This window comes from Mus caroli, unplaced genomic scaffold (genome assembly GCF_978045245.1).
Source record: "Mus caroli unplaced genomic scaffold, Mus_caroli_1 scaffold_11, whole genome shotgun sequence".
NCBI lineage: Eukaryota > Metazoa > Chordata > Mammalia > Rodentia > Muridae > Mus > Mus caroli.
The window spans coordinates 122,820,761-122,843,120 of record NW_028227266.1 but is presented as its reverse complement, the minus strand read 5'-3'; the positions used below and the strand labels follow the sequence as shown (position 1 = coordinate 122,843,120).

The following is a 22,360-nucleotide window of genomic DNA, read 5'->3' as shown; positions in this document are numbered from 1 at the left end:
AGCACCCAGCAGGCAAACACTGGATTGTGAGGTTTTCCAACTTGACTACATAGCCAGATTTTGTCATAAAACAACAATAATAAAAACAAACATAAGCAATAATATCTGGGTTTGGTGGCTACATGTGGGATGGATACTCAGGTAGGGCAGTCTCCGGATGGCCTTTCCTTCAGTCTCTGCTCCACTCTTTGTCCCTGTATTTCCTTTAGACAGGAGCAATTCTTGGTTAAAATTTTCGAGATGGGTGGGTGACCTCATCCCTCAAATGGGGAACGTGCCTAACCTCTGGATATGGTCTGTACAGTTTCTCTCTCCCCTTTGTTGGGTATTTCAGCTAATGTCATCCCTGTTGAGTCCTGGGAGCCTCTTGCTTTCCAGGCATCTGGGACTTTCTGGTAGCTACCCCTAGTTTCCCATCCCCCCCATGCTACACACCTCTGTCCAATTTCCTGACCCTCTGTACATCTCCCTCATCTCCTTCCACACCTGATCCTGGCCCCCTTTTCCCCCTCCCTCTTCTCTCTTCCTCCCATGTCCCTTCCACCCTCTACCTCCCATGATTATTTTGTTCCCTCTTCTAAGTAGGACTGAAGCATCCACACTTTGGTCTTCCTTCTTCTTGAACTTCATTTTGTCTGTAAGTTGTATTGTGGGTATTCTGAGCTTTTTTCCTAATATCCACTTATCAGTGAGTACATACCATGTGTGTTCTTTTGTGACTGGGTTACCTTACTCAGGATGATATTTTCTAGTTCCATCCATTTGCCTGCGAATTATGAGAAGTCATTGTTTTTAATAGCTGAGTAGTACTCCATTGTGTAAATGTACGACATTTTCTGTATCCATTCCTCTGATGAAAGACTTCTGTGTTGTTTCCAACTTCTGGCTATTAAAGGTCCCATGGCTCCAGCTGCATATGTAGGAGAGGATGGCCTTATCTAGCATCAATGGGAGGGGAGGCCCTTGGTTCTGTGAAGGCTCAATGCCCCAGCATAGGGGAATGCTAGGGCAGTGAGGGACAAATGGGTGGGTGGGTGAGAAGCACTCTCATTGAAGCAGGGGGTGGGGGATGGGATATAGGGTTTGTAGAGGGGAAACCAGGAAGGGGAATAACATTTGAAATGTAAATAAATAAAATAACCAATAAAAAATTAAAAACAAACATAAAAGAAGAAATACTGTCTGTTCAACTGTTGTGTGCCATTTTTTTTTTTTATCAAACAGTATCACATATATCCTTCAAACTCTATGACTTTCCTACCGACAGACTAGAAATGAAGCAGTATGGTATCATATGACCATGTCCTGCCAAGTATATATAGCTTTCAAGTGTGCAAGAATAGATCGGTGCCTTGGTCTTTGCTCAGCCCTTATTCTGTGATGATAACATCAAACAAAGCAATCGATTGCAGTAGTTCCTCCTCTGTGAGAGATACAAAACATCCACAGCAGAGTTCAAAGGTCACCAGAATATCAAGATAATGTCATGTTGTTCAAGAACTCTAGAAAGACTAGGAGAAATACTCACCATGACTTAGTCCTTAGAGCAGATTGCCAAGCAGAAATCTATACCACAGATAGAGAGTGGGGTTATTTCATGTGTCACAAATAAAATATTTTTTGAAATGTTAGGTGAAAATACAAATTTGAATATCAAGGGGGAAATCTATCTGAAAGAAAAGGATTAAAGAAGGTGGGGTTGGTATGAATATGAAATAAGACCCAGGGAGGAAGACAGTACCAGTGATACCTGAAAGGCTGTATTGTGGGGACTGTACGAAGAAATAGACTCAGATACTGGGCAGCAAGAAAGACATTTGGTTAACAATGACAGAGATGTTAGAAACAGATTTTCACTAAGTTCTGTGCATGTCACTTCCCTATTATTTAGAGTTTAGTCATGAAAATTCTTCCCTGGGTATGTTAAGTAGGAAATGGTCTCCAGATATAACTCAAGTCATATATGACTTCACAGTCAGTAGGGTTTTTTTTTCATGGTACCCACTAAAATAAACTACGCCCAAGTTAAAATTAAATCATATAGAATGTATTCTCATGAAAAAATAGTCAAGTAAAATTTAATAACAGGAAGATAATAAATGTTCTGTGAATGAGTTTGTCTTTTCTTCGATATATATATATATATGACTTGTGTTTTATCTTTGGCTCTTTTTGTTCCATTTGTTTTGTCCTATTCCAATTTGTTTGTTTTCATTTTATCTTTTTTTATTAGTATTCTTTAGATGCCCATTTGTTTTCTAACTAAAGACATAAAGGGGGTAAATTTGAATAGGAGAGGAAATGGGAATGGTCTCAGAGGTGCTGATGGAGGAGAAACCATACTCAGAATATGTTGCATGAAAAAAATCTATTTTCAGTGAAAGAAAAATGGAAAAATGTTCTGGAAATTTCAAAATCATTTTTCTGAGTAATCTAAGGGTTAACAAGGAAAGACTGGTACACATCTTTAACCCCAGCACTCCAGAGGCAAAAGCAAGTGGATCTGTGAGTTTGAAGCCAGGCTTGTCTGCAGAGTGAATTCCAGGATAGAAGGGGCTACACAGAACCCTATCTTGGAAAGAAAAACCAACAAACAAACAAAAAAGGGAAGCGTTAAAGAAATAAAAATACTTAAAACTATGAAGCTGGAGAGATGGCTCAGTGGTTAAAAGCACTCATTGCACTTCCACAGGGCCTGGGTTCAATTCCCAGCACCCAAAAGATGCCTGAAACTTCCATTCCAGGGGATCTGACCCTCTCTTCTGGCCAGATATGCATGCATGTGTTGCCAAGCCATACTTATAGGGAAAAAAAAAACCTCATATACATAAAATAAATTAATTTTAAATACACAGGATTCAATTAACATAAAATTAACAGTTTTGAAGATATATTACACATAGCTAAAACACAGGAAAGTGTGCAGAAGTGTTAAATACTTATTTTAAAAAAGAGCTTAGGCAAACGGCTAAGAAAAGCAAACAAAATCAACCCAAAGTCAATAGAAAGAGCAAGATATATGAAAATAAAAGTAAACTTTTAAAATTACTCATTGACTCTAATTTGTGTCACCCATGTCCTGCTTAACAATGGAAGGTGGTCACCTACTAAAGCCATAATATTAAAGAAAACTGACTGTCCCACCCACAAAAGCCACCAACTGTCCATAGCTATTCAGTTAGCTGTGGGGATTCATGAACCTCTACTCTCCATGATATAATGTTGATGGGCTTAATCTTACTCACGTTATTTGCAAATAACCATGACTGATATGAGTCCACAAATGCAGTAAGGCATCCTGTTATGTTTAGAAGATACAGTTTTGCTCCAGCTCTCCCCAACTTCTGACTCTTACAGTCTTCCCACTTCCCTTCAGTGGCTCCTTCACCTTGTGGAGGGAGTGTGAACTACCTGTCCCATTTGTGGCTGAGCACTTCACTGACAGTCATTTCCTCAACTTTGACCAGTTGTGAGTTTCTATGTTAACCACCATCCACTATACAAAAACATATTTTTCTGATGAGGTCTGAGATATGCACTAATCTATGGATAAATATGTGCAAATTTGCAGGGCAGTCTGACACCATATCCTTTTAGCTGAATAATAGTAATAGGTTCACCTCTGGGGTCTATGTGGTCTCCAACCTTGGGATTTGGGCCAGGTTTACACTACCAGAAATGTGTCCTTTCTGTGGATTAGCTTTTAATCCAATTAGATTTTTCCCATAGCATACATGCCACTCTTGGACCAATGGACATATCTTGCCATGCTGGTCATCACTGTACCTCACAAACTTCAAGCTGGGTAAGACAGCTACTGAGTTTCTTCCCCACTCAGCAGCAGTCATGATACTTTCCCATAGTATGAAAGATATGCAGCAGGAGGAAGTTTCCTGATCAGTAATGGTTGATCTCTCCATTCCTGTGACATATGGTATCTTCAGAAATAGTGTTATATTAAAGTTCTGGTAAACAACAATGAGAAAAGGAAGACCATAAAGAAGAAAAAAAATGAAAAGATAAGAAAAACTCAACCAACAGAAAATGAAATGAATACAGGAAATCAGTGAAACTAACAGCTGGTTTTTTTAATTAAATAATAAACCTCTAGAATACTTAGAATGATAGAAAGAGGGAACAGGTTTAAGAAAGAGAAAGAGGGAAAATAGGAGAGAGAGGTAGTGAAGAAAGGAGGGGAAAGAGGAGGGAAGGAATCTAAAATCACCAATGCCATTGTGATTGTTGTTGATGGAGATGGAGGGGAGTACACTGTGGGCTATGCCGTCACTGAGCAGGTGGTCCCAGGTTGTCTAAGAAATCAGGCTGAGCATGAACCACTAATTGAGCTAGTAAGCAGTGTTTCCCCATTATTTCTGCGTCAAACACTTGCCTTAGTTCCTGCACTGACTTTCTTCAATGATAGATTGTTACCTGGAAGTATAAGCTAAAATAAACCTAAACCTTTTCCTTCCCTAAGTTGCTTTGGGTCATGGTTTTATCACAGCAACAGAATAAAAACTAGAACACAATATATTGGTGTGTGTGTGTGTGTGTGTGTGTGTGTGTGTGTGTGTGTGTTTGTACTGTAGGTGGAAGGCAGTTGGCAGTCAGAGATAAGTGAATATCAGGTATCTTCCTTGGTAGCTCCCCACCAGTTTGTTGTTTTGTTGTTGTTTGCTTTTTATTTTGTTTTGTGCTTTTGATACTGCATTTCTAAATGAACCTGGAGCTCACCACTTCAGCTAGGCTAAATGGCCAGAGAGCTCCAAGGACCTTTGTGTCTCAATCTCCCCAACACTGAAATTACAGACACATGATGCTGTGCCCCTCAAATTTCATGTGAGTGGTGAGAATCTGAATTCAGATATTCATGCTTGTCTGACAAGTACATTACCAAATGAACCATCTCCTCAGCCCTAAGATTTTTTTACATTAAAATGTAACTTTCCTAAAATGCACTTTACTAAGCTTAAGATTTCCCACAAAATTGCAGAGCTTCTGCAAGGCAAAAGACACTGTCAATGAGACAAAAAGGTCACCAACAGATTGGGAAAGGATCTTTACCTATCCTAAATCAGATAGGGGACTAATATCCAATATATACAAAGAACTCAAGAAGGTGGACTCCAGAAAGTCAAATAACCCCATTAAAAAATGGGGCTCAGAGCTAAACAAAGAATTCTCACCTGAGGAATACTGAATGGCTGAGAAGCACCTGAAAAAATGTTCAACATCCTTAATCATCAGGGAAATGCAAATCAAAACAACCCTGAGATTCCACCTCACACCAGTCAGAATGGCTAAGATCAAAAATTCAGGTGACAGCAGATGCTGGCGAGGATGTGGAGAAAAAGGAACACTCCTCCATTGGTGGGATTGCAAGCTTGTACAACCACTCTGGAAATCAGTCTGGCAGTTCCTCAGAAAATTGAACATAGTACTACTAGAGGATCCCGCAATACCTCTCCTGGGCATATATCCAGAAGATGTTCCAACCGGTAAGACGGACACATGCTCCACTATGTTCATAGCAGCCTTATTTATAATAGCCAGAAGCTGGAAAGAACCCAGATGCCCCTCAACAGAGGAATGGATACAGAAAATGTGGTACATTCACACAATGGAGTACTACTCAGCTATTAAAAAGAATGAATTTATGAAATTCCTAGGCAAATGGATGGACCTGGAGGGCATCATCCTGAGTGAGGTAAACCAATCACAAAAGAACTCACATAATATGTACTCACTGATAAGTGGATATTAGCCCAGAAACTTAGAATACCCAAGATATAAGATACAATTTGCTAAGCACATGAAACTCAAGAACGAAGACCAAAGTGTGGACACTTTGCTCCTTAGAATTGGGAACAAAACACACATGGAAGGAGTTACAGAGACAAAGTTTAGACCTGAGACGAAAGGATGGACCATCTAAAGACTGCCATATTCAGGGATCTGTCCCATAATCAGCTCCCAAACGCTGACACCATTGCATATACTAGCAAGATTTTGCTGAAAGGACCCAGATATAGCTGTCTCTTGTGAGACTATGCCGAGGCCTAGCAAACACAGAAGTGGATGCTCACAGTCAGCTAATGGATGGATCACAGGGTCCCCAATGGAAGAGCTAGAGAAAGTAACCAAGGAGTTAAAGGGATCTGCAACCCTATAGGTGGAACAACAATATGAACTAACCAGTACCCCCTGGAGCTCGTGTCTCTAGCTGCATATGTATCAGAAGATGGCCTAGTCGGCCATCAGTGGAAATAGAGGCCCATTGGTCGTGCAAACTTTATATGCCTCAGTACAGGGGAATGCCCTGGCCAAGAAGTGGGAGTGGGTTGGTGGGGGAGTGGGTGGGGGAGCAGGTGGGGGACTTTTGGGATAGCATTGGAAATGCAAATGAAATAAATACCTAATTAAAAAAAGAAAAAAAAAAGATTTCCCACATGCTTACACCCATATAATGACCAGTCAGGACAGTGCCAGAAGCTCAGAACATCCCTAGTGCTTCTTCTCCATCAGTATACATAGAAGTCACTGCTATCTTCATCTCTATCACCATATATTATGGTGTCTATGGTGATAATCTTTAATTAATATAAAGGAGCTCATAAAATGCATGGGATGGTGGTATTTTATTTTTCCTGCATGGCATTCCATCATACAAATATAGAAAAATATATTTTATTATTAATGTCTTTTCTTGCTCAGAAAGTGCAAAGGTCATCCAAGGCCTCACATGTGTTAGACTTGAGAAAGAAAACATTTCCACAATGATCTGATGAAGCAAGCTTTATTTAGACTGGCCAGACAACTGCCTCTCCCTAAATCAGCATTTCAGGCAGCATCCCTAGCTGTGTTTTGAGGTCCCTCTTATGGGGAAGGGTTAGGGTTAATAGAAAACAGCTGTTAAGATAACTGGCTTTTAGCACCTGGACAGAAGTGTGGGGGACTTGGCTCAAGGCTGCCTGTGAGTTAGATACTAACAAGAATACATCCTGGGGATGGGGAGTCAGCACAGGTGTTCAGGAGCTTAGCAAGGTAATGGGGTGGGCACACTTCATGGGGTTACAAGTTCAGCCATGTGCATGATTTGCATGATACAGTAGGTTTAGGAAATAGAAACGTATTCTTGTAAGGTGTGGAAGCATAATAGCAATGTATAACATTATGGCTCCTTAACAACAATGTGGCTCCTGTTTGGTTTCACTCTTTTTTTTTTTTTTGATTTTTTTTTATTAGGTAATTTCCTCAATTACATTTCCAATGAGTGCTTTTGCAGCTATGTCTTTTTTGGCCTCTCTTCCTCTTACTAAGTCACTATTCAATTATTAGGTCTTCTTGTTTTTTTTTTTTTTAACTATTCTTAATCACCACCCAATGACCTCAATTCTAAATATTATACCCATATTGTTACCACTCTAGTAATTCCTCACAATAAAGATTATATTTCAGCGAGTAGAACCATGGAAGAGGGGCACATCTGAATCATATACAAGCCACAGCAATAGGAATTTGAGATTTCTAGTTCAAGACTTTGTAAATAAAGTTAATAAAAATGTTTTTGAGCCTATCTTGGGTTTGTATGCATCTGTTTACCTTGAGTAGATTTTCCTGGTCATGGAAATGACATGTATTTAGCTTTGCAATTATCTAAGTAGTTCTATCAATTTACACATACCAACAATGTGTAAGAGTTCTGGTTGCTCCAAAAATTTATCAACACTTCATATTGTCTACTATAAGGGTTTGCTTTTGTGTAGTTTTATTATTAGTTTTGCACATTAGCCTTTCTGCAGGGTATGCACTACCTTCTCAATGTAATTTTAATTTTGTATTTCTTGAATGACTAATGGTATTTTGAATACTATTCATATACACGTTGGTTATTTGGATACATGATTTTATGTAGAACCTAATCAAGACTTTTGCTTATTAAAAAAACTTTACAGTATCTGAAGATTTCCTTACTGTCTTGTAGAAGGTTTAGTATATTTTCTATATAAATCTTTTGTCAGAAAAGATATCTCTGACCTATTTCTGACCATAGACATACCAGTCCTTGATACTACTACTCCCATCAAACCTGGTGCTGATCTGTTGTTTAGCTATTTCCTCCAAACTGAAACACTTTCCTTGAGAGAGATTAATAAAACTCAGAGAGTAAATAAAACTTACATCTCAGGAAGCTCTCAAAAGTTAAAAGCTTCACAGGGCCCTCCTCAGGCTTATGTACATGGTGACAATTGCTGGGAAGAAAACACTCTCTGACCAACCTGTTGTCGAATTGTGAAGAAAACTCTAGGAAGAAAGTTTTGTGAGTTATCACCCATGCTAAGAAGGGATTTTGATGTGTGGCATCCTAAGAGCTACTCCTGCTCCTGTAAGTCAGTAAACCAGTCAACTTACTGGTCCTCTAGAGTAGAATGGAAACAGAATAATTTCTTTGGTCCATCTTCAGAGCCCAATCTGGGTATCAGCTGTTTACTCACAGAACATAATGTGATCCTATTTGAAAATACCTCTACAGTTAAGGGTCTGAACCTTACTCAAGTCATCCACCATCTGCCTGTGCCTCAGGCTCAGCACATTGCCCTGGCCAACCAGCCAAGTGTATAAAAGGATCAAAGTATCCTTTCTTTCTCAGAAGAAAGTTTTTGTGCTAGTGAATTTTGTTAACAGAAACATAGACATATCTAAGAAGAGAGAATCTTAATTACAAAAAAAAAACCCAAAAAAACAAACAAAAAAAAAACAATACCTCCAAAAGTTTGACTTGAAGACCAGTCTGTGGAGTATTGTCTTAATAATGGATGTGGGAACACCCAACTCACTGTGCACAATGCTACCCCTGGGCAGATTATCTTGGGTTGTATAAGAAAACAGGCTAAGTAAGCCATGGGGAATAAGCTAGTAAGCACCATTCCTTCTTGGTATCTATGTCAGTTCCTGCCCTCCTCCCTTTCTCCCTCTCCCCCTCCCCCTCCCCTTCCCTCTCCCTCTCCCTGTCTTTCTCTGTCTCACCTCCACACTCATCCTTTCTCTCTTTTTCATACACACATTCTGCTCCATGCTGGGAATTATAGAAAAATGCATGATAAAGGATTAGGAATAGGCCCAGATGGAAAGAAGTTTACAATACATTGGGAAAGAAAGACATAATGCAGATGACATAATATAACAAGGTATGACATTAGCTAGTACAAGGATCAGTATAGAATCAAGAGTTTTAAAGCTTGGCATGAAGCACCACAAAGTGTTAACTTGAACTGAACAAAGAGGAGATATTTCTAGAGCACTTCCTTGAGATACTCTCTCCTTTCTCTTTTCAGCGTGCGAATTTCTTGGCTGCTTACATATAGAAGGCATTTATCAGATACTTACAGGTGTCACTGAGGCTTTGGGTGAGGAAACAAACAAATGCATAACTCCCATTCATTGAATACCTTTATGTGCAAGGCATATGTATTAAACTACATTTAATTTCCCCCAACAAATCTAAGGAGGAAATATCATGGTCCCTGTAGGAAAAATGAGACTCAAGAAAGTGATAAAGAAAACTACCCACAGCCATATGGCTGGCATCTGTAAGAACTCTTGAGTTAGTCATAGGCATAGGCAGTGTCTGGAGGAATCCTGTAGGAGTGTACTGCAAACAGTGTAAGACTGGCTTTCTTTAGGAGGGACAAAAAAAAAAAGAAAGAACTGAGAGACGAGAGGGAAGTGTGTGTGTGTGTGTGTGTGTGTGTGTGTGAGAGAGAGAGAGAGAGAGAGAGAGAGAGAGAGAGAGAGAGAGAGAGAGAGAGAGTAAAGGCACTTGTGTACGCAGAGGTCAGATAATGATGTGGGTATCTTGCTTTTTCACTCTCTGCCTATTCTCTTGAGGCTGGTTCTCTCATTTAACCCAAAGCAAGGATAACAGCCAGAAATCCTCTTGTTTCAGAGAATCTAGGTGCTCTTACCCACTAAGTCATCTCCTCAATACCATTTATTTACTTCCAGTCACCTTGGTGAACTCTTTGGCCAATATCAAACTGTCAACTTAATACCACCAAAGACTGACAAAGGTACCTCAAGATTTAGATTTTGGTTTTATTTAAAATGCATGCTAAGTGCTTTATATGAGTTATTTTCTTTAATTTATTAATTTATTTTTATGTGTATTATGAGCATATGCATGAGTTTTTGTGGCTCACATGCATGCAACAGTCCACAGAAGCTTGAAACTAAAGTTACAGGCAGTTATGAGCCACCATATGGGTGTGGGGAATTAACCCTGGGTCCTCTGCAAGAACAAGTGCTCTCAACTGCTGAGTCATATCTCCAGCCTGTGAGTTATTTAATTAATAGTCATAGATGAGAAAAAATGAGGATAAGAAAAAATATTAATTCTCTTAATACAAAAACTTACATGTAACAGAAGTGACAGTAATTATATTTCACAAAATGAAAGACTTTTAGTGAACAGAATGGCATTGCAAATTAGAAATTGCATTTTTGCAAATTTTACACTGCTTGGCACAGTAGAAGTCAACTGGCTTCTCACTGCTGCTTCTCCAGTAGATCTCTTATGATGTTGATTTGGCTGAAGTTCATGAATAAAAACTAACTTTATACAGATGCATAATTGGAATAGGAAGGTAACTGGGGTGCTTTGGTTTTGAGAACCCCCAAGGATCCTTTGAACACATTTTAAGAACTGGAGTTAGGTAATAGTTAACTTGGTTCCAGAGTCAAATAGTACAAAATAATAATTATTTATTTCTCTCTTTCCCAGGTACTAGATTCCACTCATCAAAGACTATAAGTATTAGCAGTTTACTGAGTTTTCTTCCAGAGATACCAGAAATACCTCAAGGAGGGAACATGCACAGAAACCACTGAAGAATCCCATTGCGTTTGTGTACTCTTCTAGCCTTTTATTTTATTTTGAGTCTGATATAAGGTTGTATAATGTTTCGAGTAAAATTACCCAACACTTACACACTGCCAGCAAACATCACTTCCTTATAACCTGTAATTTGTAAGCTAAATCCCTAGAAGCTAGGTGTTTGTGGTACAAGCTCTTGATTCCAGCACAAGCAGAGGCACACAGATCTCTGTGAGCTTGAGTCTAGCCTGACCTGCTGAGTAACTTGCAGGACAGCCAGGGCTGTTACACAGGGAAAGCCTGTCTTGAGAAGCAAACAAACAAAAGAAGGAGATAAATTCCTATAAATATAATTTTTGGAACAAAATATATACCCACTGCATCATAGATATAATCAAATATGCCCTGAGGCAGGAAACTTTAGTTCCACTTTCACCAGCAAAAGGGAGACGTGCCATTTTCTGCATGCATGACCACACACACACACACACACATACACACACTACTCAGGAGTCAGAACTGACTCCAGGACTCCAGTGGCCCCCAGTAATTCTCAGAATAGACCCTAGAAGTAGCTATCTATCTGGACAGCATAGTGGGTCCATCCATAGGTGCCACACCCAAAAATAAATTATTAATAAACACTCATACTTGACTATACCTGATACCCTATTCAGAGTCTGTGGCCATCTCCTACCCCCAGATCATCTGATTGACCCAAACATGTCTTACTAGACCCTGAGCAAATGCATCTTTACAATGTGATTTTTTACTCCAGCCATCTCTCCTAGCTGACTCTTGAACTCTATGCAGACTGATATCTCACTAGACCATGATACATTCACACAGCAGTGTGTAGCCCAGTCCACAGGGAATCAGGTGAAAGTGCAAACTTCCATTCAGTAGTCTATGGGACAGTGTTTCTGACTGGCATCACTCAAAAGCAAAAGTCTGATGAGGATTCTCAATGTCTAGCATAAAATGAAGCACTTAGTGAGATTCTTAAGACAGCTCCTCCCCATGAGAGGTTGGACCCAGCAACCCATATGTCCAGCTAGCCCCCAGGTGACAACGACACTGTTGAACCACAACGTCACCTGGATTAACACTAGCTCCTGGCTTTGTCTGATTCATATTGCTCAGGTCTCGATGGAGGACACACACACTTCAGAGATGTGACATACTTGAGATAAAGGGAAGCAGACACCAGTTACAGCAGGATCCGGGTATATCACAGACAATTTTCAGGTACGTACACTAAACTGTCTGAATCTTGAGCTTGGGTTACAAAGGTTCATTTTATCAGACTCTTCTTTCCTCCCTGCTGCTCCCTAGGCTCAGACTACAATGTGTTGTTCTGATAAGTAGCCACAAGCTCAAACCTTTTCAGCTCCATGCTTCTATTCTGTGCCCTTTGCCAGTGGGAGCCATCACACAATGCTGGAAAGACTGAAAGCTGAGAGCCAGTACTGTGCTCTTCCTATATTCATAAGCTCTCTGATTCTGCCCCCCTGTGTCTGCTTTGTGTATCTTGCTATAACTAGAGGCTTAAAAGGAGGAACTGGTCCTAGACTCAACACTGCTTTGCAGTGGGCACAGCCAGGGCAGATACAGCATAGCGTACATATGTGTACAGTGGAGGGGTGTCTATTAAAGTAGAAAGAAACCTGTAATAAGCAATGCCTATTCATCTGTTTTCTTTGTTAGGTAAGTAATTGTAGAGCTCAGGTTGCACCCTGCCCAAAGTTACTATGAGGGACTAGAGGCCAGACAGGCAAACGGGTAACGAAAGGGCTCACAGATAATAAATATAGCGAATTTATGGTTTCTTCCTCAGCCTTTTATGTCAATCTAATTCCCTCTCTTCCATTCTGTGCATGATCCCAGCCTATTTCACCCATTCAATACCACTACCTAACTTTTTTTCCTGTCTTGATAGTTTTTTAAATGCTCTAATGCAGTGGTTCTCGTCCTTCCTAATGCTTCAATCCTTTATTACAGTTCATGTTGTCGTAACCCCCAACCATAAAATTATTTTCATTGCTACTTCATAACTGTAATTTTTCTACTGTTATGAATTGTGATGTAAATATCTGATATGCAGGATCTCTGTGGAAGGGGTCATTTGACCTCCAAAGGAGCCACAATCCATAGGTTGTTATTCCTACAGGTTAACATACTTATACTTTTCTGTTACTTACATCCACCTAGAGAATTTCCTTCCAAGTGATTGCTCACACTGTCTGTTCAAGCTTCCTCATGTATGCCGACCATTGAGAGAAAAAGCCATATGGCTACCCCAAGTGAAGATTATCTGAATAGGGCAAGGTGAGAAGACTGTATGGAGGGAGTCTGATTCTCAGCTGGAGCTGCACAGCTGCTTACAGCCAAACTTCCAACTTGAAATTTTTAATCATTTAAATGTGCCTATTGATACATAATCATGTGAGCTACAATTATAAGCAGGAGACCATTCCAGCTTCTCACAACTCATGTTCACTGAAAAACAGTAAACAAGTAATTAAATTTTTGTATGCTAAGTACTGATAAATTAAGCAAGGAAGGAGCCACAAATTCTATTTTACCAAAAGCCCTTTAAAGACTACCTTACAGAAAAAACAGCATATCCTTAGATATGGAGGAAGTAAGGGCCCAAGGACTATGCTTGGGGCACTCAAGTCTTCAAGATAAGACACTAAACAGGAACTAGCAGCAGAAATTCAGTTCTAGAAAGAACAGAAACTAGGGGAGTGAACAAAATTAAAGACAACTCTTTCAAGTAACTTTGTGAAGGAGAGTGGGGAATGGACGCCTAGAGATGGAAGTAGCATCAAGAGAGAAATGCTTTTTTTCTTTTTCTTTTTCTTTTTCTTTTTCTTTTTCTTTTTCTTTTTCTTTTTCTTTTTCTTTTTCTTTTTCTTTTTCTTTTTCTTTTTCTTTTTCTTTCTTTCTTTCTTTCTTTCTTTCTTTCTTTCTTTCTTTCTTTCTTCTTCTTCTTCTTCTTCTTCTTCTTCTTCTTCTTCTTCTTCTTCTTCTTCTCTCTCTCTCTCTCTCTCTCTCTCTCTCTCTCTCTCTCTCTCTTTCTCCCTTTTTATGTTTGCATGCTTGTTTAAAACAGAAGTAAGTATATGTGTGTGTGCTCATAAGAACAATCCATTAGGGTATTGTAAGAACTAGTAAGACAGAAAAACTATTACATTGTGGCCATGAATGGGTGAGACAGACTGGAATCCTGCACAAAATGAACAGGAGTTAGAGTGGAGTATGGAGGATTAATCTATGACTCAGGACTGAAGACAGAGTCAAATGATACCATAAAGAGGAACCGGTAGCAAAGAAACTGGAAGTTTAGATCCTATTTTCTCAGTGAAATAGGAAGCAAGGTGGTCAGAGTTGATATTGGAGAGTTAGGGAAAAAAAACAGAAAATTCTAAATAATAACCTGTGGACATAAATGCAGCTGATAGATATTAACTGTACCTTTTTTATTAATGATTCCATTCGTTTACATCTCAAATGATATCCCACTTGCCAGTTACCACCTCCACCAAACCCTCATCCCATGATATCCCACTTCCCGGTTACCCCTCTGGTACCCTCCCATCCCACTTCTTCCCTCCCCCTCCTTTTTGCCTGTATGAGAGTGTTCCCCTACTCACTCACACTCTCCTACCCCACTGCTACCTACTCTGCGGCATCAAACCTCCCCTGGACCAAGGGCCTCCCCTCCCGTTGCTGTCCGGCAAGGCCATCTTCTGCTACGTATGTATCTAGAGCCACAGATCCCTCTAGGTACACCCCTTAGTTGGTGGTCTAGTCTCTGGGAGAACTGGGTGGTCAAGCAACCTATGTTGTTCTTCCAATGGGGTTGCAATTCTCCTCTGCTCCTCCAGTCCTTCTGCCAGCTTCCCTACCAGGTTCCCTGAGTTCAGTCTGATGATTGGCTCCAAGCTGCATCTGCATTGGTCATTTGCTGGCTGGACCTCCCCAGGAACTGCCACACATGGTTCCTGACCATGGCCACAGTGTTGGATTTGGTGTCTGCAGACATGATATATCCACAGGTGGGACCGTTCCCCAGTTGGCCCCTCCTTCAGTCTCTGTTCCATTTTTTTGTTTCTGTTCTTCCTTTGGACAGGAACATTTCTGGGTTTAAAAAAACTTTCAGAAGGTTGGATGGACCCAACCCTTGACCAGGGGCCGAGTCTATCTACTGGAGGTGGTCTCTACAGGTTTTGTTTCCCCTTTCTCTGTGCGTTACAGCTTTTAAATGGACCCTTTAAACATGGCTCATCCAGAGAGTGACACCAGTCCATATATGGTTATATGAGTTTTCCAAATCATATTCAACGTCATTGGTGCAGGGAGATAGATCTAACGAAGTCTGAGATTTTGGTCATTGAACATGACAAGATCATAAAAAAAGGTAAAGCAGTTGAGAATGTAGGAGATGGGTTTATTGTCTGCTCATGTGCTTTACTGTCCTCTCATGGGTCTTATTGTCTGCTTGTGGGTTTGGGGATGATGAATTAGAAAGACATAGGGAAGCAGAAAGTCTGTAGAAGGACTGGAGAGTTGGCTCAGTGGTTAAGAGCACTGACTGCTCTTCATTATTTCAAATCCCAGGAACCACATGGTGGCTCACAACCATTCATAATGAGATCTGACGCCCTCTTCTGGTGTGTCTGAAGACAGCTACAGTGTACTTAGATATAATAAGTAAATCTTTTTTTTTTTTAAAAAAAGAAAGTTTTTAGAAATATTGAACATCAGTGGCATTCAGGTCCCACTAGGGACAGAGGGCTGTGGTATCAGGATACTACAAAATATGGACAGTGAAAGGACTGGTGGTCAGGGACTAGGAGTCTTAGAACAGAGACTGTGAATATTGGAAATAGAAAGATCCAGGAGCTAATTGTAGCTGGACTTTTGGTTACATTCTTGGGTTCTTTTTCCTACCTCCATATACCACCCCTATCCCTTTCAACAGCCCGCCCCCCAACATTGGGTAGAAAAGGAAGATTAGAGAGGAACTGAACAACCATATCATTAGACATTAGACTACTTCCTGCTGATTAGAGGTGTCCAGTTCTTTGGGGCAAATTCGATCTTCATCTTTGGGACATCTCCAACCATTAATCTAACAAACAGCAACTGGGGTAGCAGTGGCAGGTGCTGCAGCAGAGGGAGAACAATAGCTGCCACTTCTCTTGGGGCTCTGGAATTTATATACCCTCTGAAGAGACTCCAGAATTCCAAATGTAAGCTATCTTCAGCTGGCAAAACCACACTGCTGCAAGAGCACAAGGGAAATCAGTCAGCTGCTGTGGACAATCTGAAGCAGTCCCATACCCCACACATGGGACTAAAACAAAAACATATTCCCATAATAATTCTGTGTTTTCAAAGAAACAAAAAATGCTCACTACAACTAATCATGAGGATAGTTGCATAAAGGGAATTTAAGGAATTCCTTAGCTGGGGCCCTAAAATAAATGTGAGCATTGAAGTAGAAGTTAAACAATGGTCTTAAAACAATTGTACATCCCTTTACATGGTAACTCTGTAGCTCTTCACTGGGCATGGCTTGGCTTTGTGAGATTCTCTGGTATTAGAAGGCAGAAGAAGTGATAGTGACATGTGAGAATGTTACCTTCACAAACTCTTAAACTAGCCTGAGAACACCATATAAAAGACCCTAAATGGGCTGACTCAACATCCACAAAGAGTTAAGCTGAGGCACCACACACATAGCAAAGCATAAATACCTCAAAAAGTAGGAAGGGGATCTGGAGCTCAAAAATCCGTTTTGCCACGGGAGGGATGGGAGTTATAAATGTTTTAGGTGGCTTAGGATACCCACCCATGTTGACTTGCTCAACTTAAACAACGAAGGGAAGCTGATAGGCCTACAGTTTCAGGTACACAAATACATGAATGGCTTTATCACACCAGTCAGGACCAGTCAGCCAGAAGGGAGTCCCTGCTAGCCTTTGTCTCAGATTAGCAGGGTAAGGAAGAAACCAAAAATTTGCCATATTTATTATTTATTGGTATGCCTTTTCCTTACCTGTCAAGGATCTGTCTAGCTTTGTGTCCAAAAGAGTCACTTAGGGCAGGACACAGCCTGAGCATACAGTTATCTACCTACCTAAGTGTGTATTGTTGTTCACGTGCTTTACACCTCTCCATTACATATATGTATATGCCATGTATATATGTACTGCCCTCCTGAAATATCATGAATGATACTTGATATGAGTTTGGAGAAAAGAGACTTAACACTGCCCAAGCTAAAATTCAAAGAGCAGGGTCTTCCTGAACCTGTCTGGAAAAAAAAGAATTCATGGGTTTCTGGGACAAAGGCCCAAAGCAAGCATATATTTGCAATACCCACAAGCAAATATAGGCATGCTTTAGAAGTCCTTGGAGGCAGTATTAGATTTTCAAGGAACAGATGGAGGTTTTCACAGACAGTATTTCTTGCTCCTTGAGTTCCACATTAGGGTGCATCACAGGTCTGGATTATCCAATCAGGAAGGCATGGCTGATGAAATGCTAGAAAGTACACAAAACAGGACTCTCCCTAAAACAGAGAACCATGGTTGGTAATGTTTGTTGATTTCTATGGTAGATAGTTGCAAGCTGTCAACATGTGTGCAGAGGGAACAGATGCACACAACTGACTCTATGAGCCACAATAAGCATCTGGCTTCATCTTGGGCCTGGATACTTCTTATCATCTCTTCGCAGACACTTCACAAATGAGCAGGCTACAGAAAACTAGTAGAGTCCAGGCTCTAGAGATCTATATGTACACTGTGCAAGGGACCTGGGGCAGACTTCTACAAGAAACTATTCACAGGCCTGGGAGGGTCAATGGCAAAATGGGCCTTTGCTTTCTCCTCCAATCACAGCCCAGGTCATGTCTCCTGAGGATCACCTTGCCCCACATGACATTGTTCTCCAACTTTGGTTGACTCTGCACTAGAGCTGTCTAGAAGTTATCTAGAAGTCCTGAGTGCCAAGCTGAATGTCTGCCCTCTTCAGCACTAGCATGAACAGCAGGAAGCAGAAATCTCTGCCTCAGTCATTCCTGACTGCCACCCTAGTTTCCCCAGTGAGAGCTGACAGGGAAGACATGGAGGAGTAAACACAGGGACAGAGCTGATAGGAAATGAAGAGACCCCTCTAGACACTCCAGCAGAATATTTCCCCCTTTTCCAATGTGCCTTAATGTTCAAAGACCACTGCTGTAGAACAGTCTTTGTAATCAGGAAACATTTACTAAAGATCCCAGAAGGGAGAGCAGCAGAAGCCCAGGGTGATCACAGATTGATGGTGCAGGTGCAGCATAATTAGCTGATAGGTATTTGGGTCAAATACTAAAACTCTGATCAATAGCAACATACTGAACATTTTTCTTTATTTTACAATTTTCTTAGGTTTTATTTCACATGTGCCACTTCTGCATATTTAAAGATACAGGGGACATTTCAGTACAAGGGCACAGTAATGGGAAGTCAACCCTGGGTACCTCAGAGATCTGCCTTAGCTGTTTGGAAATATTCAAATATATCTTATCAACCATAGTCACCTTGCTGTGCTATGGCGCACGAGAAGAGCTGGGCTGTCCAGTTTCAGCCCTGTCCTGTTTACTGTCCTCTCTCCTTCCAAACTCTCTCCACCCTTCTTCCAAACTCTCCTCAAGACTCTGTCTGTAACCACTACTTGACTTTCTAAATCTGTGAGACAAGCTTTCTAGAGATTTCATAGCATGATTCACATGGAAGAACTGTCATTGACAATCAAGAAAAATCCCTTTCTATGTTTCCTATGAAGAAACCCAGTAAGGAAAGAAGGAATACAGACATTGTGGTCAGAACTTCTGGTAATGACAGGCATTAGAACAGGACTACTGCACGACAGCCGGGTCTCTGATAGTCACTGTCTGGGGGTACAGGGATACTTTTCACATTGCTTCATAGCATCTTTTCAAGGTAAGCATTCATTAATATCCCCTGTTCCAGATGGGGAACTTAGACTCAAAGAATTGGATTGATTCATCTAAGGTCAAACTGCTATTATGTTATAACAAAGCTCATATTTCCCCTCTTGAGGGATTCTTCAAAGAACTAACTGGAAAGAATTCATGTACAAATATACACTGTGTGGAAGAAGTCCAACAGTGGCAAGCTGTCTGTTGGTCCCTTGTTTGTCTCAAAGCAGTCCTGATTTAAGATAATAATAATAATAATAATAATAATAATAATAATAATAAATAATAATACATAAAACAATAGCAATAATTCAGAACCCTTTTCAGCAGAGTCTCAGTTTCTATCTAGCTCCTGTGTTCTGTCTCCTGTTGGATACAGGCATCTCTTACTCCTTGAGCCCATTTTCCATTTCTGTGTCCAGGTCATACCCTCCTCCTAGCTCTCTCATTGTGCCTCACTAGGGCTGTTGAGTTAACTGTAAATCTACCTGTACCATATAAAGGCCATGTGATATGGATCAGCCTAAGCCAAACAAACAACCTAGTACCCTGAGTTTTAACCTGTTAAATAATGGATTATCCTACTAGGAATTTACTGTCTTAACTGTGTCAAAAGGGATTATTTCTTCATTACACAACACTCTTGGCCCTGTTTATTAAATAACAGTGGTAGTCTTGTTTTTTTATGCAACAATAATGAAAGGAAAGAAGGAAGAAAGGGAGGGAGAGATGGAGGGAGGGAGGGAGGGATGAAGGAAGGAAGGAAAGAACGAACAAACGAACGAAAGAAAGAATGAAGAAAGGAAACCTTTTCCAGGGATGACAAGGCCTTTTGCCCTCTAAGAACATTTATTGATTGAAATCCATGAGGTTGTTGAATTTATTACTCTTTGCCAAGACTAGTCCTCTTTCTAGAACCTTTGTGGAGACTCCAGGGGCAGGCTTAGCACTTTAATTAGAGGTTGGAAAGTCCAACCATTGTAGGGTTGGGTTTGAACATCCTCTATTTCCATGCAAACCCTCATTCTCACCATTCTGTGTCCTGGGGCACAGATTTCAACAATCTGCACCTTTGAGATGTCACCTATAAAATGAGAATCCTCAAGAGGTTTTAAATACTAAGTTCAACATCTAAAGCCCTGGGCGTGGGTAGATCACTTAGGAATCTTTAGTTTGCAGAGGGCTGTAAAGTCCCCTTTTGTGTTCTCCTTACACACACACACACACACACACACAGGCTAAATCACTGAGTAAATCATTTACACACTTTTTTTTCTGTGACTCTATTGAATTAATGGTTTAATGTGGGTAGAAAGGATGTGAGCACTCTTTTTATCATTTCAACTTCAGGGTTTAGTAAACTCTAGGCACTAGTAAATAGTTCCATTGGTTGAAGAAATATAAGCATCTCCTTATCTTTGTTTTTCAGAGTGCTACGTGTTTAATAGCAAAGCAAATATAAAGGTCATTGTCCGTGTCCTGTAGAAGAGTTTACAATGGAGATTCCAGCTGTCACAGAGCCCTCCTACAACACAGTTGCCAAGAATGACTTCATGTCTGGATTCTTATGCTTCAGCATAAATGTGAGGGCATTTGGAATCACAGTGCTGACTCCCCTGTACTGCCTGGTTTTCATCATTGGCGTGATAGGCAATGTCTTGGTGGTTCTGGTGCTCATACAACACAAGAGGCTTCGAAACATGACCAGCATCTACCTGTTCAACCTGGCTATCTCTGATCTGGTCTTCCTCTCTACATTACCTTTCTGGGTTGACTATATCATGAAAGGAGACTGGATTTTTGGTAACGCCATGTGTAAGTTTGTGTCTGGATTTTATTACCTGGGCTTGTATAGTGACATGTTTTTCATCACCCTGCTTACGATTAATAGATACCTAGCTGTTGTCCATGTTGTGTTTTCTCTGAGAGCCCGGACTGTCACTTTTGGCATCATCAGTAGCATCATTACCTGGGTCCTGGCTGCCTTGGTTTCTATTCCTTGTCTCTATGTTTTCAAATCCCAGATGGAGTTCACTTACCATACCTGCAGAGCAATTTTGCCCAGGAAGAGCCTGATACGTTTTTTAAGGTTTCAGGCTCTAACAATGAACATCCTTGGGCTAATTTTGCCTCTGTTGGCCATGATTATCTGCTACACACGGATCATCAATGTTTTACACAGAAGACCCAATAAGAAGAAGGCCAAAGCCATGCGCCTGATTTTTGTTATTACGCTTCTCTTCTTCCTCCTCTTGACCCCTTATTATCTGGCTGCCTTTGTTTCTGCTTTTGAAGACGTCCTATTCACCCCTAGTTGTTTGAGAAGCCAACAGGTGGACCTGTCCTTGATGATAACTGAAGCACTTGCCTACACCCACTGCTGTGTCAACCCAGTCATTTATGTCTTTGTGGGTGAACGGTTCCGGAAGTACCTCTGGCAGTTGTTTCGGAGGCATACAGCTGTATCCCTGCCACAATGGCTGCCCTTCCTCTCGGTGGACAGAGCACAGAGGGCCAGTGCCACGCCTCCATCCACAGCGGAAATTGAGGCCTCTGCCGACTTATAATTCAGACCCTGGAGACCAACAAAGGCCCAGAAGGGTGAAAAGACAATGTGCCTCTCCAAGACAGATATGGAGGATTCATTGTCTTGTAAAACAGAGGAACCTTGCAGGTAGCTTAGATAGAATGTTTGCCGCGATCTTCTTCCTGTCAGAAAGGGGATGTATGACCAAATTGATACATTCCAGAGACTGGGACAATAGGTTCCAGGGAAGGGCTTAGACCCAACAAGAAGTAGGGTTTGTGCACTGGCACTCCCACTCCCAGTGATTGTGGAACCAGTTGAGTACACAATTGAGTACTGAACTTGGAATTCAATGGAATTCACAGATGCCTCCTCTACCTCTTGAAATCTCTGGGACTCAAGGTTAAAGTATTTGAAACATATTGAGGCACTGCTTTGTCATTTGTAGGGAAGTAAGTAGGGAAGGATATTCACCTTTCCTGTTTATAGTCTTCTCCCTAAAGGATCAGGCCTCTAAGTATATAATATAATTAATATAATATAATAATGTACGCTACATATATTATATTTATTATATTACATTAACCTCCATCTCACCTTACTAATCCTACAGGGTCTATGTATCTAATCTGGAGTAATAACATGTAACTGATTTGTGTTTACTTAACAGCAGAGTCAATATGTGTTGTGTGAAATTTAATCTGGAATAATTATATGCTCTACTGTGGAACTTGGTTTACCTGATGGTCACATTTTCAGTGGCTGCCATCTGCTTACCTTGGGAGACTTTACTGGGTTTGATAACTCCATTTACTGATTTTATATCATACTGGGAACTTATAGACTTTTATTTTCTAGTGTTTTATGTCTCACAATAACTTCTTTCCCTGTGATACCTATGTATTCATTTCTATGTTGAAAAGAAAGTCTTAATTATGGTGTAATAAATTTCATCAACTTT

General features: G+C 40.5%; 1 protein-coding gene across 1 annotated transcript; it reads left to right on the top strand.

The window, feature by feature from the left end:
* Window positions 1-20,368: 20,368 nt before the first annotated feature.
* LOC110302544 (C-C chemokine receptor 1-like protein 1) lies at window positions 20,369-21,439 on the top strand. Its single transcript, XM_021173351.2, has one exon. It carries the CDS (start codon window positions 20,369-20,371, stop codon window positions 21,437-21,439), a length of 1,071 nt encoding a protein of 356 aa, XP_021029010.1.
* The last annotated feature ends 921 nt before the right edge of the window (window positions 21,440-22,360 follow it).

Bases quoted from the DNA above. Each gene is read 5' to 3' on its own strand.
- LOC110302544 (XM_021173351.2), top strand. From the start codon at position 20,369: ATGGAGATTCCAGCTGTCACAGAGCCCTCCTACAACACAGTTGCCAAG.